Source organism: Urocampus carinirostris, chromosome 17, assembly GCF_059441175.1.
Source record: "Urocampus carinirostris isolate Australia breed hairy pipefish chromosome 17, RoL_Ucar_1.0, whole genome shotgun sequence".
NCBI lineage: Eukaryota > Metazoa > Chordata > Actinopteri > Syngnathiformes > Syngnathidae > Urocampus > Urocampus carinirostris.
Genome location: NC_142365.1, coordinates 29,746,568 through 29,772,946, shown reverse-complemented (window position 1 = coordinate 29,772,946; position 26,379 = coordinate 29,746,568). Strand labels below are relative to the sequence as shown.

The 26,379-nt window shown below is 38.6% G+C and overlaps 1 protein-coding gene across 1 annotated transcript; it reads right to left on the bottom strand.

Moving 5' to 3' along the window:
* Positions 1–1,032: 1,032 nt before the first annotated feature.
* On the bottom strand, positions 1,033–26,070 carry sap30l (sap30-like). Its single transcript, XM_088321319.1, has 4 exons — positions 25,427–26,070; positions 20,726–20,848; positions 20,521–20,619; positions 1,033–4,184 (listed from the first exon to the last, which is right to left on the bottom strand). Exons 1-4 carry the CDS (start codon positions 25,610–25,612, stop codon positions 4,053–4,055), a joined length of 540 nt encoding a protein of 179 aa, XP_088177445.1. The 5' UTR covers positions 25,613–26,070; the 3' UTR covers positions 1,033–4,052.
* Between the last annotated feature and the right edge of the window lie 309 nt (positions 26,071–26,379).

Sequence of the window (26,379 nt, the reverse complement as noted above, 5' to 3'; positions counted from 1 at the left end):
TGTTCGCAGTGTAACAACAAAGCACTGCAAATTGTGTCAATATTGTTAAGAAAAAATAGAGGAAAAAGCTAACTGCTCGCAAATGAGGAAACCTTATGTATTTGAAGGACAACATTGCCACTCAGTGGTTGTTTTTAGGAATAGCTTGAACTCAAGATTTAAGATTGCCTTTATGTCTATCATTAACGGACCATTGCCAATGCAGTTTTCTTTGCAGCCGCAGTGTTTATTAAATAAGTTCAATACAAGGATGCAATAAAATCAAATCAAATACGTATAAGTAAAATATAAGCCGTATACATTCAGTCTTTTCATTTTTCTAGTTCATGTGCTATTCATGCCAATCATTTGAAATTGAAAAACGGTAGAGGTTATCACGCACTCACGTTGCGTTTTTTGTTTTTTATTTTTTTGGAGGTGGGGGCATCCTTTAATTGTCGGATGAAAATGGTGAAAGTAAGATAATAACTGCTTAAAATACAGACCAAATGCCTACCCAAACCTTCAAATATATGAAGAATTGCATGCTTGCACTTGCAACAAAAGGAGCTGCAATGAGGATTTCATCCAGAAGATGACGTCAGTAAGTAGAATATCTTAGTTACATACACCATCTTTGATATCTCAAGGCATAAAATATTTGCCCATTGCTTATCAAAAAGTTAAACTAACTCAAGAGGGTCAGGTTTATCTATCGTGACATTTCCAAGCAAAAATATCGGAATAGATTGATACTACCCTTTATTTACCCTAATTGGATCAATACCAAAATTCCCAGTATTGCCCACCCATAACTTTCATTAAAATGGAAATCAAATGGAATCCATGGGATGGTTTATTCATGCAGAAAGACTGAATCTTGCTCCAAAACAAAACAGCCATCTACTAAAGGACTCACTTTGAATCAAGACTTTTGTTGAATTTGAAAAAAGCAGTAGATTTAGAAAAATAAATAAATTGGAAGTTGTTTTCAACCGGAAAGTGGTAAAGTTGGTTTGTGTGCAACCTCAGTTAAAAAACACCAAAGACAACTCAGAAGCATAAATCTGTACATTTATTCAACCCATTAGGAGGAGTAAACAGCCATTTAAATACAAGTGTCTTTCTTAATATGACAGTTATAGGTAAATGTGGCCGTTGGCTATGCTAACGATTATCTACCAGCAAAACGGAATATGTGGGAAAGACAAACCAAAGTTAAGCGCAAAGAAAAACTTGTACAATAAACAAACGTGACGAGGAAGGACTCAAATTTTATATTTCGCCTGATAAAAATACTGATGCACAAATTTGTCAAAACAAAAAAATGGAAACATTTTTCATCATAGAGCCCTCTAGTGTAATCCTGTTCAATGATTTCCTTGAAAATTGACTTGCACTCCTGGGATGAATTGAACTCATCATCAAAATTGTTTGTAATTTGTACAAAGGGGAAGAACAGTTCGATTGTTTTTTTTTCTTTCTAAAACCTCAAATCGACTGTGGCTCAGCTGAGTCCAGTGTTTCCCGTGCTATATAAAAAGTCTGGTGCGTCGCTAGGGTCTGATTGGTCCCCGGCAGGGTCTCAAACTTGTAGTAGAGTAAAAGACAAACTATGTTTTTGTCCTTTCGCTCACTTTTGGTGAATTGATTAATTTGTTTTTGTCCGCTGACAGGGGAGGGTAGGGTTAGCGGGCTGGGTAGGGCTGCCGCAGGATCACGTTAAGCACAGGAACAGTTCAAGAGAGATTAAGGTACAGAGGTGTTGGGTGGATCCCTTAATCAGAAAACAAAAATGACATTTAAAAAAATGAGTCATAGCAGGAAAATTATCCTTATTTGGACTCATTTTGATTTTCTGACAGAATAATCTGAATCAGTCCCTTCAAATCTTGTGTCACAGAAACGCCCTAGACCATCCTAAGCTGTCCACTCGCCAAAGTCTCACAAATTTTCATGAGAAACACTGGCGTCAGATGACTTAATTTTTAACTGGTGCCTGATTGGTCAAAACAAAAACTGGTATGCAAGCTGGTGCCTAGACCAATCAGCTAAAATATTGTACAGGTCTTGACTATTTGATAAATTACTTCAGAGGGATATTTTGTAGAGTGAAAACACACAAAATAGATAGGCTTTAAGGGACACTGTGTAGTATTTGTCCACTAGATTTCACTATATTGTGTGCTGAAACCAAAATGACATTTCTCCAATGCACAAGGTAGAATAAAAATTATGGAGACTCAAAAGTGACCAAGCTGCACCATTTTTTTTGCAAACTTTTCACAAGGTTTGAGTTTTTTGGGGTACCATTAGCAGCTAAATGGCGGACAAAATGGCTGTTGGTTGGCCCAATGTTATGTCGAGTAAATACAATTTTCTTGACTTCCAAGTACTTAAAAATGCACGTTTATAGGATAATTCATGTATTTTTGCTTATTATCCAAATCAATAGTTTTTTTTTTGATGAAGCTTTCATTTAAAAATGTATTGTTTTAATGTTTATTGGGACTCAAGGACACAATTTTAAGACAACAACCCTTCCATTAAATTAACGGTAATGCCGGTTCAATTTGACACATCATATATAAAAGCTTCTTTAAAAATTACGCCAATTCATTGTCTAAAAGTTAAGTCATTTTATATTGGGTCAATTTGACCCGTGTTGTAACATGAAAAGTGTTAATGCAGGGCCACCAAATTTCCATCTGTGCTCACGAAAACGCACGACACATTTTTTGTACAAGGCTTTAAGAACCCTTCAGATGTGCTTGGGAATAGAAATTTAGTGGGTCAATTTGACTCAAGTGGGGTGGTGACTACATTTAAACATTGGGTCAATTTGACCCACCAAGTAACATGAGGGTTTAACACAGGGTCATATCATTTGATTTTGACCTGCGGTCACGATGTAACGGGAGAAGTGAACGCAGGGCCACCAAATTTTAGCATATCACTGCTCATGAAAATGCATGACACATTATTTTTTACATGGCTTTAAGAACCCTTTAGATAGGCTGGGGAATACAATTTTAGCGGGTCAATTTGACTCATTATTCAATTGGCAAGTTTGGGTGAGGAGAATATATTTATATATTGGGTCAATTTGACCCACAACATAACATTAGGGTTTAACACAGGGTCATATCATTTGATAGCTTTTCAATAATAATGAAAACTCACCACTTTGTGAAGGATTTTTTGTAACCCTCATGTTGAGTTTTAAAATAATTGTCAAGGGTCAATTTGACCCGTGATGTAACGGGAAACGTTAACTCACCAAATTTTTAGCATATCTTTGCCCACGAAAAAGCAAGACACGTTTATCAAAATCTGAAGAACCCTTCGGTTGATATAATTTCAGTGGGTCAATTTTACTCATTTTAAATAGCGAATTTGGCTGGGGTGATGAATACATTTTAGTACATTGGATTTATTTGACCAGCAACAAATAACAGGAGGGTTTAACACAGGTTCATATCAAAGCCTTTATGTAATAATGAGCAATCACCACTTCTGTAAAGAATTTTCTGTTAGGTTTTTAAAAAAATGTTCAAGGGTCAAATTGACCTGTTACTGAAGTGATATAAATGAGGAAAGACATCTTAGACTACGCTTATAGCTCAGAATTAGTTACACTATTCCAAATGTATCATAGTTGATTACCATCCACACTTAATACTTCTATTTAAAAACAAAATTTCAATCCGACTGGAGGATAACAGGAAGGTTCCACACCAGGCCAAGAGCTTTTAGATTTACAGTGCTTATAATTAGCACAATTTCTGTCCGCAGTGCACATCCTGGAGTGGATAAGAAGATATGCAAAATGACAAGTGTCCAATCCAAGTTCTTTAGGTCCAAAGCAAAGGCATAAAAAAGAAAAAATGATGTTACATTGGCTTTCCTGCCGAGGTAAATAGGATCACTTGCACCGGAAAGAGAGCACATTTTTTGTTCCTGCATTCGAGTAATAAAAGTTTGCTTCAACAATCCACAAACGAAAGACGCCAAAGTTAGAGGATCCAGTTCTTGCTTGTTTTGCCATTGTGACTTTTATGCGAGTGCTATTTTTAATCGAGCGGTTTGCTGCTGCCATCGGTCTTCTGGTCCAGGCGGCTCTTGCTGCTCTTCACCATGTAAATAAAGTAGGTCAGCGTTTCCTTCTCGTTCACAGGAATGTTCCTGAAGTGACGACTCACCGTCTGTGAATGAACAGGGTAGAAAATGATTATTAAAAAAAATAAAACAAACCCAAGAGATGGGCAAGTACCAATAAGAGGTAGCAATGCGGATTGCCTCAAGTACAAATAAACTCTTCTTTTTCTCATCTTTTTAGGAGGGTTGGGTTAGCGATTGTATTGTATTTGTAACAGGTCTTTTCTTATTTCTACTATTTTCAGGAAACAAAAAATGGGAACGAGCAAGAAATCATACTCCACCCCCCCTCTCCTGCTTCCTAATGTGTTGTAACTCCTGAAAGAGAGGTGTTCAAAGTAGGATAAAGACTGACAGGCACAGTAGGAAAAAAATTATAAAGGCTCTTTAAATTTACTTGGGTGTTGTTAACCTGTACTTAAACCCTTAAAATACCGACGGCCAGTGTTCCCTCTAAGCTGCGCGCGTGCACATTTGCGCACTGCTCGCACATTCTCAGAGCACAAGAAAATCTAGCCAGCGCACAAAAATGAGGGCTCAAAATTACTAATTAAGAAGTGACTTAAGTCAAAGAAGGTAAAAATGAAGGTAAAAATACACGGGTTCCCCTGACGTTGTGTCCTAAATGCGGTATTTTGAAGTCGAGTCGAAGGAGAACGAAGTTGAGTAAAGTTAGTAGAGAACCGGCTTCTTCGGCTCGGCTCACTAAAAGGAACCGGCTCTTTGGGGTCCTAAACAGCTCTTCAGGTTGTTTTTGCTTCTTTAATCCCAACATGACCAAATATTATGTAAAATTATGCACAACATGACTTAAAGGAAGGGGGGAATAGAACAAAAAAGAAAAAAATACCAAAATGAAAAAGTAGTGAAAAGCTGAGGAAAAAAAGAAACAAAATGAGAAAAAGAGGAAAAATTTAGAAAAGAAGCCAGAAAAAAAAGAAAAGAAAGAAATATAGTAAAAAAGTAAATAGAGAACAAAAAGAAAAAAGTAACAAAAAAGTAGAAAAAAACACGGAAAAAAGAAGAAAAAGTTTGTGTGTTGCATTCAAATAATTTACAATTATATCAAGTGAATCTTGTTGCCAACATTGTACTTCCACTAAAAAAATTTGATTAAGTACAGTTCTGTATCTTAAAACCGACTAAATAAGCCCCCCAAAATGTTAATATTATGCGACAAAATATATGAAGAAATAACAAGAAATGGATATCTTGTGAAAGAATTGTAAGGTCAAAAAACATTTGTAGGCCGTACAACCTTTGCAATAGTACATGAGTCAATTCATTCAAAAGAGAAAAATAATTTTGCATTGCCGGAAACTTAGCAAAATTTAACTTGATGTCAAGTTTTGGACATGTTTGATAATGGATTAGTTGCCACACTGTTGCTCACTGTTTCAAGCGTTGCTCACTGACGTTGTGTGAACGCTCAGACCCGTGGAAAATTAGAGGGAACATTGCCGACGGCCGGTCGGAACATTGAGTAGGAAATACTGTACTAGAGGTCGACAGAGTATCGGGTAGGCCGATTATCGGCACCGATATCGGGATCAAGCCATTATGAAGCCGATATAGCCGATATTAAGTTAAACACCGAATAACAGCCAGATCGAGCCATTTCTCTCTCTCCTCCTTCCGTCTCTGACACCACCCACCCCGAGCCTTCTGATTGGATTAAAAAAAATCGTGAGGAGCCTCTGAAGCCAGAAGTCCCCACTTTGCACTGTCTGCAGACACAGTTAAGACAAAGTTAGGGCCGTCGCAAATATTTTTCATATTTGCGAATACCTTTCACATTTGTAATTATTTTATTTCTTCTCCCCACCCCCTTTGTGACATCCATGACTAAAATGTCGAGCAAATGTTGTCAACATGCAGCAACGCACACACAGAAGCAGCCAACACCGGTGTTGTGCCTAATGCAGACTGCCCTTCAGGTGAATGCAAACTCAGATTTTCCTTTGTTTCTCAGCTCTGCGCTTCCGATAGAACGAGTGTCACATGATCAGTCTGTATAATGTACTTATTAAAAAAATTGATTGGCGCAATTAAAAAAAAAAAAGCAATCGTTGTCTATATTATAAGTTTATCAAGACATTCATGCAAACGTCACCCTTACTGGAGGCGACCCAATGTACCTTAACACTAACATTCACGACCACTGCTACGACCTCACTAAGAGGTTCAGAGCATTGGGAATCAAATTGACTGAACCATTTCGAAAGCGAGGAGTACACGACGTTGTTCAAAATTTTTGTTCCCCCCCCTTTAAAAAAAAAAAAAAAAATTGATTTCGCGTTTATCACATTTAGGCTTATCCTGTCTTACATTGAGGCGAGGAGTTTTAAAAATGCTATAATTTTTAGGGGTGCTTGAGCCCCCCAAAACGATCTGGTTACACCAATGTTCACAACCACGACTAGTAGTACACAAGTAGGATTTATATAGAGTAAAATATTAGCCATGTGCTATAATAGCCTTATTGTAATGCATGTTTATTGTTAGTAGTTGTTCAATGACAGTTGTGACAAGGGACAATTTTGTGATTGAGACCTTGCTTTTATTATATTTCCCCATGTAAACCAACACACTTATTAATCATGTGAAAGTGAAAGATAAGTCATGTTAGTTGTGTTGAAATTTTAATTTATTACCAGCTCGGTAGGGCGCCCGCTCTGAGACTGGGAGGTCGCTGATTCAAGCCTCGGCCGAGTCATACTTAAGACTTACAACATTGGTACTCATTGCCTCCCTGCTTGGCGCTCAGCATTAAGGGTTGGAATTGAGGGGTTTGGTCACCTAATGACTAAAAATGGCTGTGCCCTGTTTGGCTGCGGCTGCATCGGCTCTCTACATTTTAATTGTACGGTCAGGTGTATCGACATTTTGTTCTGTGTGCATTGTTACAAAGAATGACAATAAAAGTAAATTCTATTCTTCTATTCTAAAAGTTTTCATTGCGCTACTATTGTTTCATTTGAATTTATAACAAATATTTTAAGTTTCCTTTTCCATTATTAAATATTTCTTACACCAATGTTTAAGCTTTTACAACAAATTTATATCGGCTATCGGCCTCCTTTAGAAACTAATAATCGGTATCAGCCCAAAAAACCCATATCGGTCCATCTTTAGGCTGCACGATGTCACCAGTCACTGAAATCGCTCATCCCACAAATAATTGGAAAGCTTATAAACTCTTGGGATTCCAGATATGATGACCATATAAATATATACTAATCGCAGAAACATCACGATCAGTCTGAAACAAGATACCTAAAAACTACCAAGTCTGGGTAGCTCAAAGACGTCATCTTGCAACCATTAGATTCAATGATAGAACACAACCATGGTCTCCTTACATCCGCAAGGGTCTAGTAAATCCAACAGTGTAAAATATTTACTCAAAAACACAGGAAAAAAACGACAAATTTTAAAAAGAATCTCCAGAAAAGCATCTCTGCATCGATGGATGTTTCTTGTCGCTAGCTGTCTGCTTAGCCCCATAATTCCCACGTAGGCCATTGGCATTCAAACTTGTGATTGATTATTTTTTGGCAAATTGCAGGCTTCATTTTACGGTTTTACAACACACATTAGACTATGCAGGGCCTGTATTGCTATAAAAGACCCTTCTTTATCTCCGAATAACTTCAGCCAAAAGTAACGGATTCAAATGATTAACACATTGGTTAGCCAATGAAATTTTGTATGAATTGATAGGAAGATGTCCCTATTGTATTCAAATTAGACTGTGAAATAAGTGTGCATATGGCCAATAGTGATTCATTTTTACGCACAAGAGTGCACAACCATTGATCGACTTCTGTAGAGTATTCAATTGTTTAAAAGTCTTTTACTAAGCCTAAAAATTTGGCCAAAGTAAAATTCGCAGACGAGAACACGGAAAACATTCAACCGAGGGGGAAGAAGACACGTGACGTCACACACATTGTTTGCAGAAGTACTTATGGATCCTAATGCCGTAGAGTATCAAGCAATTTGAAAGTTTTGGTAGTAACAGAGGCTGGAAAGATGTGTCCCCCCAAAATATGAATTAAATCCAAAACCTCATTTTCCCTCTATTGAATGCGTACTGGGTTTTTGTCTGCCATGGTGTGTTGATTTCTACGCTACGCGGAAGAACATAGAAACGAAGCAGCCGCAAGAAAATTAAAAGGTAATGAATCGATGATTCGCAAGTGGATAAAGCTAAAAAAAAAAACCTGACAAGTTTTAATCCATGTTTTACTTTGTAATCAATGCTTGAATAAACCACATCCAAATTTTAAATATGCACATTTGTATGCTTGTCTGTGTAGTCGTAAAGCAGACGCTTTAAAGGGCATCTGCGCCGAATCAAGCCCTGTGTAGGTGTTAAATACAGAAATAGAACCAGCAAAAGAGATACCGCACCTTTTAACACGCCTGACTGTCGTGACAATACGGTAAGCTTGAAGCTGATAGAACTGTTCAGGATGTCAATAAAAAGAGTTCTGGAAGACCATGTACATGGAAGAGGCCCAGGAAGATTACGGGAAACGTCTCAAAAAATATCTAAGAAAGTCTTCGTGGCAGGCTTGTCGTGAGGTAGGCATTTCAAAATAATCTGTCCCTCTCATCATGAAAGGTTTTCAATGGAAAAGTTACAAGTCCATGCTCCTAATGACAGTGATCTAGACTGGAGTGCAGTATTGCGAATGATACTTGGAGTGATGCAATAAAGATGCAAACTTTCCCATAGAAATGGTGAGAAGTGATGAAGCCATATGCAAATTACCGTATTTTCCGCACTATAAGGCGCACCTAAAAGCCTTTATTTTTTTCAAAAGCTGACCATGCGCCTTATAATACAGTGCGCCTTATTTATGGATCAATATTAAGTCGCAAAGTCTTCCAACTAACTTGCAGCCGCCGACTAGATTTCCCCCCGAACGCCAAGTCTGCGGTGTATGCTGGGATTTATTTACCAGCGTTTCATTGGCTAACCAATGTGTCAATCATCATTTGAATCGATCACTATTGGCTAAAGTTATTCGGAGGTCAACGGGCGGATCCTTTTTATCATTTACAGGCTGGCATAGGCTTAAGCTGCAAAACAAAGCCTGCAATTGGCCGAAAAAGATGTGTCAATCATCAGTTGAATCGATCACTATTGGCTAAAGTTATTTGGAGGTCAAGGGGCGGATCCTTTTTATCATTTACAGGCTGGCATAGGCTGAAGCGGCAAAACAAAGCCTGCAATTGGCCGAAAAAGAAGAATGTGTATAGCACATGGTTGACGGCATACAGAAAGCATTTTTTACTTTTCTGTACAGTATTTGTAAATATTTTATTCTCCTGGATTTACTAAACTCACAGATATAAGAGGACCATGGCTGCACATTATTATTGAACACAACGATTTCGGTGAGCTATTCTGGCTATACATTTTCCCTGTATCTTGTTTCAGACTGAACTCGATGTTTCTGTGATAAGCGGTGCAGATAATGGATGGAATGGAGTGTCTATTTTTAAATTAAACTCAATTCCAAGTGTTTATTCTCATATGCACAGTAAAGTTGCAAGCGAAAAAGAAAATAGAAACTAAGGAATGGTTGGCATTTCTTGAATCCCAAGACTTTAACCTTCCGAATGATGGAACGATGCATTTGAGTGACACCGTACGGACACAGAATCCGCAGTTTTCTTCATTGCTTGGCAGGGGGTGCAAGTTATATGTCAAGCTATTACCACATTATTATATCTTCGAGTTTGACATTTTATTACCGGTACTGTAGCTCAATTCACATTAAATCGCAAGAAGGCGCACTACGCCTGTGTTCATAATTTTAAACCTTGCCCGGTTGTTCGTGGACATTTTTCAAACCGAAAGGAAGTGGCGTATAGTCCTCAGATAAAAGTGACATCAAAAATGAAGATTTGATTGGATTAAGTGATTTAGAGTGAAGATGATGGTATGCATGTTCTTTATGCTGGAGCTATCTGAATAACTTTGAATATGTTGCGTCGTTACTGATGTTACAAATTCGAAAAAGCCTAAAGGTATACACCTACGCGGAACGTACCATTCAGTACCATATCGTGTTCTCCCCATTTTTTTTTATTGCTTTTCCAGATATCATGTATGTTTTTGGTGTTGGTTTTTATCAAATACATTTCCCACAAAAATGCGACTTGTGCATATTTCGGCTGGTGGGACTTCACTCTTTATAGTCCATAAAACACTGGAAATGGTTTGAATAACACACAATTCAACGGATTAGAAACCAGAAAATCCATGGTCAACCACCAGGTTAACTTGCCAGGAATTAATAGTGTTTTCATACTTTCAATAGCATTATAGAATAAATATATTTTCTTCAAAGTCAAGTCTGGCTTCACTCAGTTCAACGGGACCAGCCTAATAAAGAATATAACAGGGTTCGTACACCCTTTTCATGGCCAAATTCAATATTTAAAAGACTTGTAAAGCTAATATTTAAATTTCGAGTACCATTAAAGGAAAAAAATGCCGTGTGAATCATGTATTATGAGGATAAGAACAACAACTACATCTGCGTTTTTTTATATGCCATTTTTAATCTTCCATGTAAATCCATCAAGAGATACGATTCTTAGATCTTGGGTTATTAGTGAATACATTTGTAGATCTTAACAATATATGTGTAAATATATTTTATAAAAAAATCTCTCCCTATATAGGAGTTGGGCAAAATGACGGTATGTAGCTTACATTTTGAGTTGTAGGAAATTCTTCCCATTACAATTTACCACTGAGGTCATATACAGTGGAACCTCGGTTTTCGAACGCCTCTCAGTTCGAACAAATCGGTTCTCGACCAAAACTTTCTCGAGAAATTCTTGCTTTGCTTTTCGTTCAAAAAAACGGAGTTCGAACGCCGGTACACTAGGGTGGGATGCTGAGTGGCGTACAGGTGTAGATTGCCCCCACCCCTCGTTAAGAACTGTTATGACGTGCGCGCGCACTTCTTTTTGCTTTCGCTTTAGATATCGGTGAACGGAGTGTTTTAGCCCCTAATTATGCTTCCAAAGAAGGTCGGTGCAAGCAGCAAAGTTGCTACAGGTGAAAAAAGAAGGGTAGTGCGTACAACTATTGCATTTAAGAAAGAAATGATAGCAAAGTATGAGGAAGGTGTGAGAGTTTCCTTTCTTTCGAGGGAATGGAGCATGGCTTCTGCAGACCTTCACAAAGGTAAGAAATCCTATTCATAATTATTTTCTTTATCCTTTAACCGCTGACCACTTTTTGTGGGGACCCGGGTGCTAAATGATGTGTAAACGAACAGATTTTTATAGTTGTACACGTTCATGTTAGCGTAATCTTTCGGAAGATTACGCGAACGTACGATTAGCCTGGGTTAGCTTCATGTTTACGTTCATGGTAAGCATTCAGGGTGTTGGAACGGATTAAAACGATTTTACATTACTTTTAATGGGAAAAACGATTTTCGGTGATCGAACAAATCGGTTTTCGAACAGGGTTCTGGAACGGATTATGGTCGAGAACCGAGGTTCCACTGTACATTAATTTCTTTAATATATATGTAATCCTTGCATGAATACATGTGTTATAGTGCACCTATAGCATGCACCTGTCCTCTTGGACGCGACCCTTAGGGGCCGATGACTATTGACAATTCCATATGAACAAACGTGAGCTGCTGTAAATCATGAGGAAAAAAATGCCATGGCAAAGCAAAGCGACCAGAGAGCAGTGTTGGTGTCATTTTCAAGCAGACTTGTGAAACACGGCAAACATTTTAAGCCTTTACAAGAACATTATGCAAAATGGATTTTTTTTTGACTCCTTGGAAACACATTAAAATTGAAGCATTTTCAAGGATTTCACACATTTTCCTCATGCTGCAGTCTTTCTTTGCCCTCATGTACTGTAGGTTTTAGATCAGGAGATTGTGCAATGGTAGTCTGTATAGCCCTTTGAAATTTCTTGTGATTAAAGGCTATTAGCTACAAATAAACAAAACCCTGATAAATGATTGAATAATCTACTGCTAAAATGTGAATACATCTTAAGGACACCCTTAATAAAGAAAACAGCGATTTATTTGCAGGTTCACAACAGGGATAACCATTGCAACCAAAAAATTTCAAAAGCAATACAATTCACATCTACTTCACTCATACACTGTCTGAAATAACGTCTGCCCGGAGTGCATCTTTTACGTCGGGCATACAACTTACAAAACGTCCGGCTGGCCGACAACTTTTGAGAAAAAAAAAAAAATTCCTTTCTTTTTTCCTCAAATCAAATGTTTGCTTTATTCCGAGTTCGAAATCTTCGTTCGGTTTGGAAATTTTGGAATTTTGGTTTGTTTGGCAATCTGCACACTTGGCAGCCAATCACAGGGATCAGAATTTTCCTCGGATCCGCGGATTTCCGCTGTTTTTGAACCCCAAGGGCATTCAGACTTCTTCACTTTTTTTTACTTGCGAAGCAAACAAATTCAAAATCCGACTGTCTCACTCTTACCTTTATTGCTCTGGCGCACCCTGGCGGCCGTTAGAAAAATTGGCCGCATTGTTGCACAAGCTGCAGGGACTGAACTGCATTTGAACTTATCTTGCAGTATTTACAAAACTATCAGTTATGTGGGCAAATTATTTTAATCTTCTAAAAATGTTACTTAAATGATAAATATAAGCATGGTTTTGGACAAGTAAATTGCCTAAAACAAGATCTTGAAGTTACAGAAACTTTGAGCAGGTTCATCGCAAAGTGTGATGTTCCAGGGAAAGCAAAGTGTCTATACTGTGTCGATCTGATCAATTATGGTACGCGAGGTTGTGTGGCACTGATCGATCATGCTAAAATGTACAAGCACAAAGCAAAAATAGCTTGCCGGCAATCAAATTATGCACTCGGATCTGCATTTAAAATCGGCAGTGAAACTAACAGTAACACCACCGGTTCAACATTATTGGCCGTTCCAAATCCTTCCACTTCAAATACTAGCAGCAGTCAACCACTGGTTCCCCTGTGTGACAGAAAATCCCAATCTGAGGTATTTATAAATCTATTTATTTGTGAAATGATTTTATCTTTTGTGTTTATACAATATTTAGAACAGGATAAACAAAATTTATGACATGCATGTTCAGTTTGTGCATTCTATTTTCAAATTAATGATGAATTGTTATTAATGTATATATTTTCATATATATTGTTGATTAGTAGCTAAATACAAGGTCCATCTTCATCATCAAAACACAACAACAATGGTGATGGTTGTAACATTGTAATCCCCCAATTGTTTTAAACATCTTAAAACTGAAAAAAATACATGGTTTCTGTTTTGTTGGATTTAATTCATTCTAGTGCAATTGTCACATAGCAAATAAGATAAATGGTGTTGGCTTCAGGGGGCCTACGCCCCCCCTGAGCCCCCCACCGGGCTCCGCCCTGGACCTGGCCGGGGCCTGCGGCCCCTGGACCCTGGCTATTTCAGCTGAAAATGAAAATCTCCATTCTGATCCCTGCAATCAGAAGCCTGCATCAAATAACTTTGTGCTTCCGGACTCTCCTGAGCGTTATAAGGTCGTGCATTTGCATATCATTTTCCAAAGTAGACACAGAGAACACAAGAAAACTGATAAGTGGTTAGGAATCAAGCCAAAACCTCAGCCCCAAAAGAAGTATTCAAAAGAAGCTAACAAAATTTATGACGCTACAAAACGTAAACATACATTAAAAGCATCGTGGAAAGAGTTCACATGGCTTGTAGCAGACGACGCAACAAAAACATTGCATGAATGAAGATGAGTAAATACAGGTACATACTGATGGCAGATGGAAAACAGCGATGTCATATACATGCAATGAATGTTATAAGTAGATTTATAATAAACTTAATTTTAGTGTTGTTGTGTTATATATTCTGATTATCAATCCTTAATACTTTGCAACAAAGATTCTTTTTTTTGTGATTAGTCGTCTAATTGGGTTTCAAGTTGGAAAAAAAGCGGCAGGCAACTTTTCAGAGTGGTTTGCCCTGGTGTCCTGTAACTTTTTGTCATGAGTTTCAGACAATGCTTATATGTAGGTAATCTCTAACATCTGAAATATTTTACAACCACTTCTCCTTTCTTGACCCTCCGATCACATCGTGTGCCAAATGTTTCCCAGTCTGCATCTATCCCAATTTATCTGGGACTTGCATTGTAGGCCCGTGGGTGAAAATACTTCCTTCTCTTGTGAATAAATCACTCAAATCAATGTTTATTTAGCTGATTGGTCATTTGTAAGTCAGGATCTTAAATTGCCGCTCAAGAAGTGACTTTGATATTTGCTTGACATCGTACGGGAAACCACACAGGAAATATTGGACAAAGCTTAGCCTTTTAAAAAAGGAGAGAGCGAAGTAAACAAGCACTAAGCGCGAGACTAGCACATCTGCGGGCGGTTTTCGGCTGTCGACCGGCGGGTTATAAACGACGTGCGAGTCTCGTTAAGTTGGCTTCCAAGACCCCTCGAGTCAGCTAGTCTGGGGGAATGCTAGACTCAATGGCCGATGCCATTCATCCGCCTGTGCAGTTCGACACAAACCCCCCTGCCACTTGGCCGGCAAGACAGAAGGCTTTCATAAGGCAGCTAGACCGAAGTCCACCTGTTGACACGGTGAATTAGTCCGTCTATCGCTCAGTAAGCAATTAGGGACGGGTGGGTGCGACAACACCGCGTACGCAGTGTTCTCGTTTGCCATCATTTTTGCTGGGGACTCATAGTCTCAAATCAACGTGCGTCCCAGGACGGAACCTTTTTGACACAAAATTGCAATCATTACCTGATTACTTTTTATAAAAAAAGATTTACCGCACTCCAAACTTTTCGTCAGGCAAATCCGGCAGATGTTGTTTTGGTCTCGCGGTTCGAGTTTTCGTCTGCACGCCGATCTCGAGTTGTGTAGTGAAAAGTCGGTTTCTTTTTAGAGAACCAGCTTTATCGGCTCAACTCATTAAAGAGAGTCGGCTCTCAAACGGCTCACTTGCTTTGACGCATTATATTACGAATTATTATGTTGTATAAAGAAGTTAAGAAAAAAAGTAAGTATAAAAGGAGAAAATGAAAAAAAGACAGGTTGGTGGTTATCCCTTTAATCGGAATATTACCAAGAATAATTTGATGCAGAAAATGAATTAATAATTTGATGATTAAAACTGAATATTTAGATTTTTATTATATATTTGTCACCGATTTACAATTTCAACCTCAATAACACTAAATTTTGGGGACCCATAGATCTCTGTTGGGACCCATTGATTTTTGAGCATGCGAGTCCCTGGGACCCATCACTTTTCAGAGGTAAAATGAACACTGCGTACGTCAAAAACTACCTGTTTGTCATTAACTGTGAACAAGGCAACGGGTCTGAGTCTGCCAAGAAAAGACTATTGTGACTGGGGCTTCAACAACTAATCGGCAAAATTGATTTCAATCAATTATTATAAGCGTTGACAACTAATTAGATCAACAATCCGTTGTATCACATGATTTATGAGCAATTAAGTGCGTTAAATCAATGCAAATAAGAATGCACACAATTCCTTTGTGATGCAGAGTTGTAGTACCAAATTGCTGTACAGAAAATGAAATGTATTGCTCTTTCTTTTTTGTATGATAAGTCCAAATATAATATGATCTTTGGATAAGGTGGTAGGAAAAAAGTATCTTACATATTTGCAGGTGTATGACATATATATGCATGTATTTTTGTTAATTGTCAAGTTAATTGATAAAGACTTAGATTAATTGTTTTATATTATAGATTATTCTGTTTTGTGCACAATTGTTCTGTCTAAAACTTCAATATTTGAATTAAGAGGAAATTAAAATGTCTTTAGGAAATCCAAATCATCGATTATAAAAATAATCATTAGCTGCAGCCCCAATTTTGACCAATAGTTGGAATTAAGTTGGGCGATGACAATATCAAACCAATAACAACATTTTAGCATGACCATCACATTAATATCTTTACCTGGAGTCGGGAACCCTTTTGACCCAAAGAGCCATAAGATTTTTAGGGGGAGAGAGCCACACCATATATTTTAAGGCAAAATTAAAACCGCCGTTGCCGCACTCCATTTTATTTCACTGTGTGTCATTTGATGATTTGATCAAATCTATGAAATAATAATTCCAGAGCCTGTGTCCCATATCAATATAAGCACATCACATAAGATTGTCTCCCTCCCATTTTTACTTAAAAGTGTTGGATCTCATTTTGACCGTCATTTTTGAGATGAAAAATATATGTAGTGAAGCAGTTGGTCCATCCTTACAGATTATGTTGATTTTTGTCCAGCGGCAATCTCGTAATTAAGCCATATTAAACGGTCTGTGTGCTTGGGTTTGGTTTTTTTAATAAATGGTTTCAAAACAGAGTGCGAGCAAAGTTCTATGATGTAAAGGTCCCAAAATACTGCAAACGATGAGGATATCGTTGTATTTACCTTCGGCGCAGCCCACGCTAAGCGAGAGAGCAAAGGGAGTGCTGTATGCAGAGATCTGCCCACCTCTACCGCACACCCCATCAAATTGTTTTGCTGGAGTTTTAGGTCGTTTATAATGAAAAATTACAGAAAAAACTGTTAAGTATCTCAACAGTGAAAATAAAACGGGGTGTGTTGGTGTGAAACCTTGACTCGCTAAAGTTTTCACAATTAGGAATTTCTAGAGACTCAAATTTTCACACAAATAATCAAAATTAACGAATATATTGTCAATATTTTCCCCTCTGCATTATGATGCCATAACAATATGAGCTCAATATTACACATAATTTACGCCTTAAAAAAGAAAAGCAATTTAATGGTCGAAAAGCAAGCCAAGAAATAAGCAAGAAATTATCATTAACACGCCATTTGAGAGATGTATGTTTTGCCTGGTGGGTCGTACAGCTTATCAAACTTGTACAGCGCGACTCTGAACACTGGTTGCTCAACAGTATTGAACAGTAGCATTTCATTACCAATGTACCGTGTAATAATGTTTGTGTGCGCCATTTTACACTGACTTGTTTGTATGTCGTGACAAGAGTGTAAACTTCACGTAAATCCAATTAAAAAGCTGCAACCCCTGGATTGTTTGCCATTCTTCCTTTGCCAAATAGTTGTACCGGGTGCGGTGACTAAACTCAAAGTTGTGCTTAAGATTGCTTGTGTTTGCTCCTTTTTACTGGGACCCTTTTGAGACAAAGTTCTCAGACCGTTGTCGCTCGGTGTAAACCCAAAATGTGTCAAAAATACTGAAGTGATGCATGGTTTTGAAACTAAAAATTGACCTGCCATGACATCGATTCATTTCAGACAATGGTGGTCACAAAAGGAGGTGCGAGAGAAAAAAGTGGACGCTAATTGCGAATGTGAAAAATAAACGCGATTAGACGAATATGTCATATTCACAGCAGCCCTAACTTTGATTGTAATCTGTAGTTGAGAATGTGCCATATACAGTGCATCCGGAAAGTATTCACAGTGCTTCACTTTTTCCACATTTTGTTATGTTACAGCCTCATTCCAAATTGTATTCATTTAATCTCTTATCTCAAAATTCTACACAAAATACTCCATGACAATGTGAAATTTTTTTTTTTTTTTACTTTTTTGAATTTATTAAAAATAGAAAACTAAGAAATCACATTTACATAAGTATTCACAGCCTTTGCCATAAAGCTCAAAATTGAGCTCAGGTGCATCTTTTTTCCACTGATCATCCTTGAGATCTTTCTACAGCTTAATTGGAGTCCACCTGCAGTAAATTCAGTTGATTGGACAATATTTGGAAAGGCACACACCTGTCTATATAAGGTCCCACAGTTGAGTGTGCATGTCAGAGCACAAACACCAAGCATGAAGTCAAAAGAACTGTCTGTAGACCTGCGAGACAGGATTGTCTTGAGGCAAAAATCTGGGGAAGGATACAGAAAAATTTCTGCTGCTTTGAAGGTCCCAATGAGCACAGTGGCCTCCATTATTCGTAAATGGAAGCCATTTGGAACTACCAGGACTCTTCCAAGAGCTGGCCGGCCTTCTAAACTGAGCGATCGGGGAAGAAGGGCATTAGATGGTCACTCTGTCAGAGCTCCAGCGTTCCTCTGTGGAGAGAGGAGAGCCTTCCAGAAGGACAACCATCTTTGCAGAAATCCACCAGACAGGCCTGTATGGTAGAGTGGCCAGACGAAAGCCACTCCTTAGTAAAAGGAACATGGAAGCCCGTCTGGAATTTGCCAAAAAGCACCTGAATGACTCTCAGACCATGAGAAACAAAATTCTCTGGTCTGATGAGACAAAGATTGAACTCTTTGGTGTGAATGCCTGGCGCCATGTTTGGAGGAAACCAGGCACCGCTCATCACCAGGCCAATACCATCCCTACAGTGAAGCATGGTGGTGGCAGCATCATGCTGTGGGAATGTTTTTCAGCAGCAGGAACTGGCAGACTAGTCAGGATAGAAGGCAAAATGAATGCAGCAATATACAGAGATATCCTGGATGAAAACCTGCTCCAGAGCGCCCTTGACCTCAGGCTGGGGCAAAGGTTCATTTTTCAGCAGGACAACGACCCAAAGCATACAGCCAAGATCTCAAAAGATTGGCTTCAGAACCACTCCGTGAATGTCCTGAAGTGGCCCAGCCAGAGTCCAGACTTGAATCCGATCGAACATCTCTGGAGAGATCTGAATATGACTGTGCACAAACGTCTCCCATCCAACCTGCTTGAGCTTGAGACTTATTGCAAAGAAGAATGGGCAAAACTGCCTAAAGATAGGTGTGCTAAACTTGTGGGATCATATTCAAAAAGACTTGAGGCTGTATTTGCTGCCAAAGGTGGATCAACAAAATTTTAAGCAAAGGTTGAGAAATACTTATGTAAATGTGATTTCTTAGTTTTCTATTTTTAATAAATTCAAAAAAAAGTAAAAAAAAATAAAAAAAACGTTTTCACATTGTCATAATGGAGTATTTTGTGTAGAATTTTGAGATAAGAGATTAAATTAATACAATTTGGAATGAGGCTGTAACATAACAAAATGTGGAAAAAGTGAAGCGCTGTGAATACTTTCCGGATGCACTGTATATACTGGACTGAACCAGTTATATTGATCATGCTTCGCCTTTGCATGTACCATTATTGGGATCTGATCACCTAAACTAGGAACGCCAAAAAGAAATGTTAAGAACAGTTAAATTTTATCTCCGAGCCAAATTTACTTATGAAAATAGCCATAGGTTCCTGACCACTTTTCCCAAACATGTGGCCCACCACACCATTTTATGTGGCTAACAATTTAAAACTGAGAAAAGCACAGAATACCTGCATTGCATCAAATAACGACTTGCAGTTTTAAATATGTCGACAGAAGTCGCCAATACCAGGCACCACTTGCAAAGCGCCCACTGAAACTGTATTTGCTGAAAACTCTTCAACCAAAGAACATTGAGGAAACCCACCCCTTTACTTGAAAAAAAGCCATGAACACGCTGCTAAAGGCAATACAAAAAGTACAACAACAACAAAAAAAATAGCACCTTGGTGTCTCTTCAGAAATTTAAAGGAGCTTTAGCCCCATCCAATAATAGATTACGAAAAAAAAAATCTAACAGCGAGGATCTTATATTCAGGTTAACATTTTTCATTTAATAAACCAGGGCTGCACGATTAACCGAAATCGAATCAACATCGCGATGTGACGTAGTGCAGTTGTGAAACTGCAAAGCACTGTGGTTTTTCAAGGTTTTTTAGTGAGTGATGGAGTTTTGGCCAACTACAATTGTTACTGTTATAGTTTTAAAAGCCCCGGCCAGTCAGAGGCAAGTTTTAATAACAGCACTAGCCAATAAAGGCGATTAAAAGTTTGCAAGCACTACACTATGCCACACCTACTGTGTGAGCTCATGTAGTTGCCATGGCGGAATCCGTAAACATAGTCCCAGAGTCAACAAACGAGAAGGAAACGAAGCGTGCACCGAAGAAGGGCGCTACATCACTTGTTTGGACCCATTTTGGTTTTGACGAAGCGGACGTGGAACAGAAGAAAAACGCCCTTGCGGAATTTGCTTTCGCCCAGTCACTAGATCCAGGGGAAACAAGTAATTTGTACCAGCACCTTAAAAATCATCAAAAATTACAATACATGTGACCTTGCATGTCTTAAACCGGCAATGGTGGACATGTTTTTTATAGCTAAAAATGAAAAAAATATTTTGGCTAGATCACCGACCACTGTCGACTTCAAGTTAAAGCCAACCCCGAAAAGAACATTGAACTTCAATCAGTATGAAGCATGTGGAATAAAATGCTCAATTTTCTCAAGCGGCACTTTAGTGATTACATGCTCACCTCAGCCAGCTGTGCCTTGTTGAGGCCTGGTCTGGTTTGCAGCTTGTAGTGTCGCTTGTAGCGCCGCAAAGTGTTCACCTGCAGCTGAAAAAGGTCCACCTGGAAAGCCAGGAGACAAACATTTATCAGCTAAAGTCATGACGACAGGTGCTGTGTCCACTTGACAGTGTCAGACACTGAAATCGTGTGAAGGGAAGATGCTTACCTCGGGCACTTCCAAGTCGTGATCTGGGGACTCGCCGCCGTCATCGCTAGTCTTCCTCTTCCTCTTGTTGCGGACACTTTGGATGAAATTTTTGTGGAAGTCACAGATATACAAATGACGCACCTACAAAATAGAAGAGAAAAAAGACTCTTAAGAAATATTTCCCACCAGAATTTTCTTTCTGTTAGGCACAGAACGTGTAAAAGTGAAATGTTCTGCATTTATATAGCGCTTTTCAAGTCAATGAAGACTTCCCAAAGCGCTTTACAATGTGCTTCACATTTACCCATTAACACACACTCACAAACCAATAGCGACTGTGCAGCCATGCAAAGCGCCAACCTGCTTATTGGGGGCATTATGGGTTCAGTGTCTTACCCAAGGACAGTTCGACATGTAACAGAGGAGCCGGGATTCGAACTGCGATCTCTTGATCCTAAGACGAGCGCTCTACCTCCTGAGCTACTAGTGTTCCACTCCACAATTGTGCAAATATGTTGGAAAATATTACACGCCAAGGGACTTTCAGGAAATTTAGTCTCAAAGTTGACACATGTGGCTTGGTTTCTGCAGAGCTGTGATGTCATCGAAGGGAGAAAAAAAAACGTTTAATATGGCGAATCCCATTAACACAACAAGTGAGGCCCGCTTCTGAAAAAGACAACAATTGTATACCACACATTTTTACCAGTAGAAGGCGATTGAGGCTTTTCGTTTGTGTTTTTCGCAGAGTGTGTCTTGGTTGGTATAATTATGTCCCGCTAAGCATCCTGTTAATAGTCAGGGATGCAGAAGGCTTTCCTGTTTTGTTTGCTCCTGGTTGCCCCTAATGTGTTGTGTGGTGGGCTAGCCTGGCGTAAGCGACGGTTTGTCGTGTGCCTTGGTTTATTCCCTGAGGACTTTGCATTTAAAGCCGTAGCTGTTGCCGCTTTTGTTGGTCAGTCCGCCGTTGGAGTCTCCATATGTGTTTTTTTTGCCTGTTAACCCTTTCTTGGCTGCTTGCCCTTTGTTGTACCATTCCTGCATTCACCTGCAACACGATGTTTTGGCGGTTTCTCTTCTCAAACTCAGGTGATACAAATCCTGAGCTTGTTTGCAAGCTGTTCATTAGCTTGGTGCCAATCTTACAGATTGGTATCACATGTATTCAAGCAGAGAAACTCCAAAACATGCAGAACATCTGGCTCTTGAGAACTGGGCTGGTCACCTCTGGCATAGGTATTCTCCACAAAAACTATCAAAACTTTGCATAAAACACTCATAACCACTTGAACTAATAAACAATATTGCAACTGAGTTGCAAGGGTACACGTGTTTCTCCGATGACATCACAGCATAGGATGAAAAAAGACAAGACATTCTGTCTTCAAAATGCATCATCACGGAAAATAATTTGCATTCATGGATAGAATATATATAGATTTTAGTATCTATCTATGCAAAAAAAAAAAAAAAATCCTCTCACTTTGCTATACCTTAGATATGCAGTGTGTGGAGACAAAACATTCCTAAGCAGATTTTAAAGAATAACAGATACATTTTTAGCTTACTATGTGCACATTAAGCGTAGTATTTTTCCAGAAAATGTCAACCAGTTTAGGAAAAAGTGTAAACTTCTTAAGTTTGAATGTTTTGCAACAATGTTCCAAGGTCATTTTATCCACAAGGTTAGTGGTGGAGTGTTTGTCTTTCTGATGCCTGAAAATAAGCAGCTGGCGTCTGTGCTACTTTTCAGATTTTTTTAATTTTATATTTGACACTAAAATATTACAAAATCTTAATACTAAGTGTTAGCTTTTGAAACCTAGGCATGTTTGACAGAACACACACACACACACACACACACTAAAACGTGGTTTGCCATGTCCCAGACGGACACCAGAGGTGTTTTCCTGGAACTTGGACTGATAACCTTAGCACAGTTGTTTAAAGTCATTCATTTTGACATTGGAAAATCGAAGCTTGCAAGGCCATAAATGAAAGGGGAAGAATGTAAGAAAAAAACAAAAACAGAACAAAGTGAAGTATGAATACCAACAAAGTCAAAGCTAAAATATTACTTGTGCAATGCACTACATGTGAAATATTTCTTATAGAACATAAAAACTACTTGTTAGACTGATTCCATGAGTTTGAGCTCTTTATTATATGTTTTGATCTTCTATAAAATTGATTCTATAGAAGTAGTAGTACAACTTGGACGCGTCACCTCGCTAGCTCTTCATATTGTGTACGAGGCATCAAAGAGTCGCATGGCCCAACATATGTACAGACTTATGATAGTATGGGCTTCTGAACTTAAATGAGTACAATGAGTTTAGTTTTGTTTATAGAATGTTTTATTTTTCTTTTGAAGATGATTTGGTTAAGATCAACTTGATAGCAGCATGCTTATTTAGTTAGATTGACAAACAGGATTGGCCAAACATTACATTTGACCAATGCAGTTCCCCCTCTATACATCAGCATTTGTGTATTTGTTGTCATGTATTATAGCTACAAATAAAACTATGCCACTTTATAAGAACGGGTGATATACTTTTCTTAGCCAAGGCATGTGTGACATAAAATTGGAGCACTTGCACAATGTTTAGAAGAGACATATTTTTACATAATGAACACAAATTCTTATGCGTTTTCTGCAATGTCTAGATGTCGAAGCCAAAGAAACACCGCATTTGATCATGGAGGGAGAATCTGGACCAGAGGATTTTTTTTCCTCTGACTGTTCCAATGAGGATTTTGAACCTAAGATCACAGCAGAAGCGTGACACATGAAAGAGGTTTCTGACAACGGTGAACTGGGTGATGCTGTGGAAGGCGGGGACATGGAGAAAGATTTAGGTGATCATAATTCATTACTATGTGAAAGAAGACGTAAATAAACCAAATATATGGCGATCCGAAAACAAAAAAAAAAATTGTAAATATGTGTAACCATGTATAATATGTATTTGCAACTGTATATTTTTGTAATGTATTTATTTGTTTATATTTCGGACACTTATTCTGATATTTTTCGGACGGGCGAAATAAAAAGAAGGGGCTCAACAAACGCGGGCTGACGGGAAGTGGGGACCGGTAAAGGTGAGTGTTTGTGGACATGGAGGACAATAGTGGATATATATTTTTCCCACCCTTACCTTTGGAAATGTACACTTTTTTCTTTGGATTACTTTTAACGGGACCCGGACTCTGCCGGTCTGCATCAGACCAAAAATACCGGTATCAATTTACATTCATTTAGTCGGCTGTGATTTTTGGACTGTGTACTTTAATGAAGGATATTTAGTTACAATCGCGAGGCTTAAAGTCGGGTCTGGGTAAATTTTGTATTACATTTTAATAATGTGGGCGCATGCGGCTTATATACAGGTGCGGCTTGAATAAGTACAAAATCGGTTTTCCTCTCGAAATGTGGTGGGTGCGGCTTATAATCAGGTGCGCTCTATAGTCCGGAATTAACGGTGTGTGTGTGTATATTATATATATATATATATATATATATATATATATATATATATATAAAGCAATACAGTAAATTCTCTTGTCACAACCATTTTTATGACTCTTTATTGTTCTAAGGTGGGGTAAGGTAAACAAAGAACCTAAAATATATATGTGTGTGTAGATAGGGCTGATGGCACAGAACATTTGAGTGTTCGAAGTAAAAAAATATTAATAAAAAGCAGTTATCACATTTCAAGTTCATGTCCCAATAATGTGCATTGACATACATTGTGTGAAGTTTTTCGGGAAACCACTATTGTTAAAAATGGCTTGTATTGAAACAAAAAATTGCATCACTTTTTGACTAATAAAAAGCTCTATTTGGTCCATATATATAAGAATTTATAAGAAATTTGATTTATATGTATATACAGTTCAGTTAGTTCATATTATAGTCACTTTTAGTATATGTAATGCCCTATTGGGCGGTGGGAGGAATAAATAAATAAACTATGTGTATGGATAGGTCTGAGGCAGCTGAACATTTTGAGGGGTTGGTAATAAAAAAATATTAATAAATAGTCGCGTTATCACACTTCAAGTTCACATCCCAATAATATACACTGGCACACGTTTTGTAAAAGAAAAATGCATGCCACGAGGGTTAAGGGAACAAAAACAAACTAAAAAGCCGTCAGTTTTTAGTGAGCAAAGCCCCAAAAGAAATTGTAGGAATTCCCATATCGTCAAATACGTCACCGCAGAGTGTATTATTTGCTCAGAAATTTTCAAATTCTGTGACATACAACTTATTTTGAAGGTAACATAATTACTTTCCCTGGTGATTCGTTACTTTTACTAGAGTAATTCAGTTACACTATAACCATTTTTTTTTTAAATTAACGTGTCCAACAGTGGTTTCCTTGTGTGTGACATCAAGTAAATAAAGGTTTTGGGAAAAAAAAGATCGACCCGGTTCAGCTAATGCAGTTAACTTTAGCACAGCTGTGTAGTGTCGTCTTTTCCGACGTGAGGGAGAGCGAAACCAACTTGTTGCAAACTTAATTCACCAAATTATGAGAGAATGGGATTGAATAAAATCAATTAAATATACCAAGAGCAAACGTTAGCATTAGCTGTCAATCGAGGGGCTAACATCCAAATGCAGTGTCGCGGAGAAGAGAAATCCAAAACTAGGAAAACCGTCGCTTAAAAACGCCCGCTTTGTAATTCATGTTTGACGCCACTCACACTTTTATCGATGTCCAATTTGAGTTTCTTCTGTGAGATGCTCTTCTGGATGCGCTTGCTGAAAGAGGCGTTGCCGGCAGAGCGGCCGCAGCGCTCGCCGTCCTCGATTAGGCAACAGCTCTGGCCGTAGAGGGGCGGCGCGGGCGGCCCGTCGTGGCTGTCCTCCTCGGTGCTGAAGCCATTCATCCTGGAGGGCAAGCGCTCCTCAAGATTCGCCGACCCAACAGTTCGGAACACGCTACCGAAAGTGCTCACCCGATATTTTTTTTTTCTTAATGCAAAACCCTCAAGCGCGGCGACTTAAAGCAGAATTTCTCCGAGGCTCGTGGAAAACATGCTCCTGTCCGTCGCCATTCCTGCAAGCCAACCACGGCTGGCTAACGTGCTTGCTAGCTGGGGCTAGTTAGCGCAAGCGCGAGGTAGACTGACTGTTCCGGAGAGCTTGCGTCTGGTGGATGACAACAACTTCGAAAAATTCCGGCCAGACGAAAAATAAACATTGGCGGTAGCAGTAGTTGTTTCTTAAAATTTCATGCTTAAAAACAGGCGTGTAAATCGCAGAGATAGAGTTTTGCGTTGGACGTGCCGTAGTGAATGTAACGTAAGTTTCCCTCCTTGGACATGATTGGTCAATTTTCAGATGAAGGTGGACTAAAGAAGAAAACACTTTGATGTGATTGGCTGTGCGGAGCGCCGGTCTCGTCTTGTCACCCGTCCATGCAGTGACTTCGGCGTTAACAAAAAACTCTGAATTTGTCAAAAAAAAAAACAATGTAAATCTCAACTCGATTTCTGGCTTCAACGGGACATATAGAATATTGGCTGAATTTATTTGTCAAAATTAGGAAGTTTCCAGAGGTTTCCAACTTTGGGAAGGTGGCTAGAGCCAAGAACGCAATCGCATTTGCCAAACATTCATTCCACTTCGTTCTTCACAACCTGACAACCTAAGC

Bases quoted from the DNA above. Each gene is read 5' to 3' on its own strand.
- sap30l (XM_088321319.1), bottom strand. From the start codon at position 25,612: ATGAATGGCTTCAGCACCGAGGAGGACAGCCACGACGGGCCGCCCGCG. The intron at 20,849-25,426 runs GTGAGTGGCGTC...TCTATTTTGTAG, and splicing joins AATTGGACATCGATAAAAGT to GTGCGTCATTTGTATATCTG. The intron at 4,185-20,520 runs GTGAGCATGTAA...GTTCATTCACAG, and splicing joins ACAAGGCACAGCTGGCTGAG to ACGGTGAGTCGTCACTTCAG.